The sequence below is a fragment of the Etheostoma spectabile genome, chromosome 17 (genome assembly GCF_008692095.1).
Source record: "Etheostoma spectabile isolate EspeVRDwgs_2016 chromosome 17, UIUC_Espe_1.0, whole genome shotgun sequence".
NCBI classification, from domain to species: domain Eukaryota; kingdom Metazoa; phylum Chordata; class Actinopteri; order Perciformes; family Percidae; genus Etheostoma; species Etheostoma spectabile.
Genome location: NC_045749.1, coordinates 10504235 through 10510592, shown reverse-complemented (window position 1 = coordinate 10510592; position 6358 = coordinate 10504235). Strand labels below are relative to the sequence as shown.

Below are 6358 nucleotides of genomic sequence, written 5' to 3'. Positions count from 1 at the left end.
ACACACACACACACACACATACACACACTTCTCTCACTTATCTGATAGGTGTAAAGTAGAAGACTCTCACGTGGGAGAGAGCTTCCCTTACAGAGTGTAGAGAACATTTCTTATCTCACTTTTCTCACTTGTATTACTGTACTGCATATCAGGACTCCATGACAGGGAATATCTTTCTTCTCTTTATTATGTTTAAATTATCTGAGCATTACTTGACCGATTTGTCAGATAGATTTCTCTTATCCCTGTTAAGACCATTGCACATGTACACATTGTATATGTACGCACATGGCCCATTTGCACACATGCATACAAACTGATTTTCATACAGTATGTACAAATAATAATAATGAACTCTTGGGGACACTCAAGGTTACTCTCTTAATAGGCCAGTTTCTGTCATGCATCTTAGGAGATCAGGGAGGGGGCCAGTATACATGTGGTTTTATACTGATACTCCAATGATGGAATATGCACTTTCCACAGAGAGAGGGAAGACAGAGAAACTCTGCCAATCTCTTTTCCATCCCCTGGAGTCCTCCCTCTGTGCCTCACACTCCAGCTTTAACACCACATGGATTCCAAATGTTGGCATACTTTCAGACAAAATATGGTCCTTGGTTTTTTACCTAAACTGTAGGCTGTAAGAATTTTTATTTTATTATTTTTTAAATACATTTTTGTTTTGTAGACATTTATGCTGTTCATTGCACAGGTGTGACTGTGACAGATTTGGGGGACACATTTTTATACTCAGTATATGTGTTTTACTTTTAAAGGTGCAGTAGGTAAGACTTATAATGAACTTATTTTGACTTACATGAAGCAGGAAATAAAAAAAAATAAAAAAATCTGGCTCCTACGGCACCGCCTACAGCCTGTAGTGTGATTTGCACAAATCCACAGCGCCCTGTTCAGATGCACCAATCAGGGCCAAGGAATGTGTCTAACTGCGTGTCAGTCACTGCTCATTCACATGCATTCATTCTCCCTTGTGGGGGACAGGCTTAGGAGACTGTTTTGGGCTTTAGCCGAAAGGAGGGAGGGACTGAGAAGTTGTTGATATTAAATTTTTTTGGCTAAGTCCTGGATCTTCGCAACCCCACCTACAGCACCTTAAAGTGACAGGATGAATATTTTACAAGCCTCACATAAAGGGCAGTTAACCAGCAAATTCAGTATTAATATACCAAATTATCTGCCTCCTTTCCCCATGTCTTCCTCACAGTTTTCCTCTAACTCCTTTGTGGCTTTATTATTTGCTGCCCTTCAAAATATTATTTCCAATTAATGTGCAAATTGCTTGCCTGTTAAACTTGCAGAGCCTTTTATTGTTAGTCACGATAAATGATGTAAGGTAGACCTCACTTAAAAATAATGGCTAAGAAGGCAAGAGTTCATCATCATTTTTTATTATTTCTTAAAGCCATGTTTTACTTAAATTGTGAGGGTTATTAGTAATTGGTTGGTGAACATAATGCAAACTGGCTCAGTTGTTCTCATTTTTCTCTTTTTAGCATGCAATCACAAATCTCCTTCAAATCGTCATTGCAGTGCAGCTGAGAATTTCTACTAAATAAAGAGGGGTTTTCCTAAATTTAATCAGTCCACTTTTGGTCAAAATGGATCCAAACCTTTCTGTTTACAGTGAATATTCCAACATTTTCCCAAACCACCCATCCTCAAATGATAAAAATAAGTATGACTTTATTTAAACTTGGTGACGGTTAGCCAGTGGGATCTTATTTGAAAACATACTGTGATGTTTTCAGTGATGACTGACTGGCAGCATATTCTGGGAAATGATTTCAAGCTCTTGTTTGAAGTTATGGACCAGCTGATGACCGTGAAAAAATTATATTGACATGACAATTTTGAGGCTAAATTATGCAACATTTGATCAACGCCAGTTCATCACAGCTGGTGGCTGTGACAATATCAACTTTCTGGCCTTGTCTGCCCTAATTCTTATTTTGTGAGGGTGCAGCAAACCTGAGTTATCAAATGATTGAATAGGTGCAGTACATTGAAATACAATAACTGAAGTTAGTGTTTTTTTGTTTGACATGACCTGACGTGTCATTGATCTTACAACATGCTAGATATACATACTACATCTGTGTTTATAATTGAATGACTTCCACAGCATTTTAATGCATTCTGGTGCCATTTGCTTTTTGCAGCTAACACAGCCAAGGTGTTCATTGAGGTGCTGGATGAGAATGACCACCCTCCCGTCTTCTCCAGGAAGCTCTACATAGGTGGCGTGACGGAAGACAGCAAGATCTTCAGCTCTGTGCTCAAGATAGTGGTAAGAAAACATCAGCTCTGGTCTTCATTTTTGCCGGTTTGTGCCTGATTCTGCTCCCACCTCTTCAACACTTACCCTGCAGCCATGGTGGGAGAATTCATCTGATCTGCTCTCTGCAGCACAGTTTCATCTCTTCCCCTATCGCTCGCTACATCTCTTCCTCAATTTCTTTCTCCCGACTGCCTTCTCCAAAAGCAGGTGGGATCGGAGTGAGCTGAGCGGTGTAATCCCAGTATGTTCGCAGAGGCATGGCTGGACATCCTGTCTGTTTATCGGCCTGCACTGTCAAGGTTTCACTTTGTAAACCTTTATTACTATATATCCCTTTTCTGTATGTGTGGGTGAGTGTTAGTGTGTACTTAGGCTTGTGTACCAAATCCTTCATGAACCAGTGCCTTTAATGCCTACCTTGAATGCCAGCACTAAAGCTGACACACCATCATGCATTTATGTTGAATGTACAATATGTAATGAGCGATAATAACAGATTTGTTGGGATTATGTTTTTAGTTTTTCTTGTTTCATTTGTAATTGGATACTGACAAGCAACTTCCACTAGGGATGGAGCAGACATGTCCTCCTTACACTTTTAAAATCCTATTTTTGTCCCCCTCACTTTTATTGTGTCATGTTGATTTCTCTCTGAATTCTCCAACTGTCCAGCCCTTAACGCCTGTTTCATAAACAATTTGCACCACGATTAACCCAAACATCTCTGCTTTAATGTTTATATATATAGCCAACAAAACTTTAGCCTGACTAAGGTTGAGCTGTATCTCTGATGTGATGCCATCAGTGCCCATAATCAGGACTTCTATTTTGTTGCAGTTCAGCAGAATTTAAGCTGAAAAATTGGTGACTATCTAAACTTTAGTATCAGTCTTTTAGGACAGATAACCTCTAGCTTGAGTATTATGCAACTTAACAATGGAAATCTGTTCAAGTGGAGATGTATGAATGGAAATAAGGCTGTGTTTATTACTCATCTTTTTGATACAGTTCAAGACCTTTAGGCTAGGTACGAATGCTCAAAAATCCTTGTGTGTTACTTGTTTGTGTACACAACACAGCACCGTAGTGTATTATGGGTTTCACTAACACTTTTTCAAATATTTTGCCGGTCAAAGGAAATGTCATTGGGAGGAACTGTAGCCAGTTTAAAATAAGCTGGCACCTAGGCACAGACATTGAGCTATTTTCAGTATAATGGACTCTGGAGAATGTTGAAGAACAGAAGAACATGTAATATCTAGCAGGCAAGTTGAAGAGTAAAAAGGTCATGTAGGGAGATTCATAAAAAGTATTTCAGACCTTCAGGCAAATGTGAAATGTGTTGCTGTCTAAAAGCAAAAAGATGGTAATACCAGGGGAAGCCGGGGACTATATTTATTGCATTAATGGTCTCAAATAAAACTCTGGGGTTGCTTTTCTTCTGCAGGAAATGAGCTTATCCTTAATCTATATGTAAAAAAAAACTCATAGGACACAGAAACATTCCTCAAGGACATGGTAAAGCCATGTAAATCATTCTTTGCTGCAATTGACAACTCTAAACATGGGATTTGTGCACGTTAAGAGATGCATTATGGGAGATACCTAATCATCTAAACACATTTACATCTACACCTGCAGAAAATGTCAAAAAGGTTAGTATTATTTGACCGTTAACTCAATAGCTCATTACATCATTTTATTATAAGACACGTATGTATGTAATATATTTTTTTTTTTTATTCTAGCTAATTCAGATGGTTTAGAGTTGAGTGTGGGAAGATGTTGACTTTACTGTCTCATTCATGATCCCATATTGTCATGGGCAACTGGAGAGAGAGGAGGGTCATTGCAGCTTTTTGATAAGGATTTCATCTTTTTTGGAATCATGAACGATAAAGATGATTTGAAAAGGTCCGATTAACCATGGTCATTGCCCACCTCTAAATATGTCAAAACCCATTTTGTATAGGCTTATGTTCTGATACCAATAAATAGATCAACATCGACATTAACACTGTGCAGCAGCTTCAACCACTCGACCTGTTCAGAATCCATTTCCTCTCTTTCTTTTACTTGGAATAGACACCCAAGTGTAGAATTTTAGGTCAAGTGCTACCTATAATTTCCCCGGAGCCAAGCCATCTTTGGAGTATGGCTAGAGTGAAGCGTTTGTACTTGACTTCATTAGTAATGAAGCTGAGCACCCCTTTCTCTGGAAATAATCATGAGTAATATCGCCAACATTTGACATACTGTGACATTAGCTGCTAAAGTCTAATTTAAATGGTTTGGAAAGGTCAATAAAATAATAAGGAAATATTTCATTAACAAGGTAAAAGGTTGCTGTTTTAGAAGAAAAAGGTCTGATTGCAGGATGACTCCCTGCTCCTCGTGACACTAACTTGACCCTGTTTTTATAATCAGTAAGTAATTGGATTCATGGGTAGCTAAATGTCACTTTTTCCTAGAAATCACTTTGACCGCTTTTTTTTAAACACAGTGAAAAAAGCTTTTTGAACAACAAACAGATGCCTTTAGCTTTCCATTGAGATCCATATGTATGCATATATGTATATACGTACAGTATAATAACTTTTAAATGTGTGCCCTACGTATGATGCTGGTATATATTTTTGTAAATTTGTGTTTACCCAATGGGGATATCTCTCTCTGCTGATGTATGCAGCCCTTTCATTGAGACCTTGTTCCCCCTTTCCTATCTCTTCCAATAACTGAAGAAAAAAAAGACATTGCTCCTATTTATCAGTGTCACTTGGTACAGACAAGCACTCTGAAAATTGATGCCTGTGTGAGCTCAGTGGCCAGTCAGAATGTGTGCCTCCGAGGATGATGGGAGAAGTCTGTGGTTTTGCTTACAATGACACAGAGCAATTCGACAGATTATGATCCTTTCAAATTATGTTTTTGAGGATTAAATGGTTTTACCACAATAATTTTTTTTTTTTGATTTCAGTTTTTTTTTTTTTTAAATCAACTAAAATTTAATAGATTTTCCAAAATAAATAATAGTGGGACATCACTTAAAGCTCCCCTCTTTCACCTATTGTTTAAGTTTGCTGTGTTCAACTAATTGTTAATAATAATAAAAAAGTGCTGTCAGTGGTTGCCACTACATCCAGCTGTAGTAATGGTTGTCCATCAGTGGTTTTGACATCATTAGATAACATTACTTAACATCATGGCAAAAAATGATGGCAATAAAATTAATGCTGCCCTCTAGAAGAAAAAAAGTTCTATAACCAGACAGCTCTGATGGTCTGTTGTCATGAGAAAATTGAATCGTTTTGACTTGTAACATCCTGGCTGCAAAATGATTGTGTGATAAATAACAGCAAGATTGATGTACTGCAAGGGGAGTCGCACAAGAACCCCCTGCAGTGTTTTCTGCCTATATGGCCCATTTATATATAGCCCCTGATCGGGAAGTTTCCAGAACTGCAATGGGTTTGGAACTAAACAGCCACCGTTATGGTCAAGAGCTAAAGCAATGATTGATAAATGCTGGCTCAAGCTGTATTGAAATCTCAAATTAGTCCTTTTTTCCATAATACGTTGTTTTCTCTTTTTCTTATTGATTTAACACATTTTCCAGTCTAACTTTGTAAGTGGGCGCTACATGTGTGTTACAGGCCAGTGATAAGGACACCGGGAATTACAGTAAGATGGCATATCGCCTGATTATCCCGCCCACACCAGAGGGCCAGGACAGCTTCGTCATCGAGCCCTACACGGGTATTATCAAGTCAGCCATCATGTTTCGAAATATGCGCAGGTCCTACTTCAGCTTTGAAGTTATTGCCACAGACAACTATGGAAAAGGTCTCAGTAGCAGGGCAGATGTGGTGGTGAGTATCCAGTATGGTGCCTTTGAAAGTATATATGTATGTTTCTACTTATCAATATACTGCCCATGTACTGGTGAACACACACTGTGTTAGTCCTTGACTTACAAGTCACCTGCACACCAGTGACATATTGATTGCATGTTGTGATGAGAACAGTCTTTTGAAATATGGAGTTGGTTTGCAATGT

General features: G+C 38.4%; 1 protein-coding gene across 13 annotated transcripts in view; it reads left to right on the top strand.

The window, feature by feature from the left end:
- The window catches only part of LOC116705547 (protocadherin-15), a 207455-nt gene that overhangs the window by 178047 nt on the left and 23050 nt on the right, over positions 1–6358 (top strand). For all 13 annotated transcript variants that reach the window (XM_032541815.1, XM_032541813.1, XM_032541816.1 and 10 more), the window contains 2 exons: positions 2184–2311; positions 5956–6171. In XM_032541815.1, coding sequence (XP_032397706.1) covers positions 2184–2311; positions 5956–6171 — 344 coding nt within the window. The remainder of the gene's footprint in view (positions 1–2183; positions 2312–5955; positions 6172–6358) is intronic.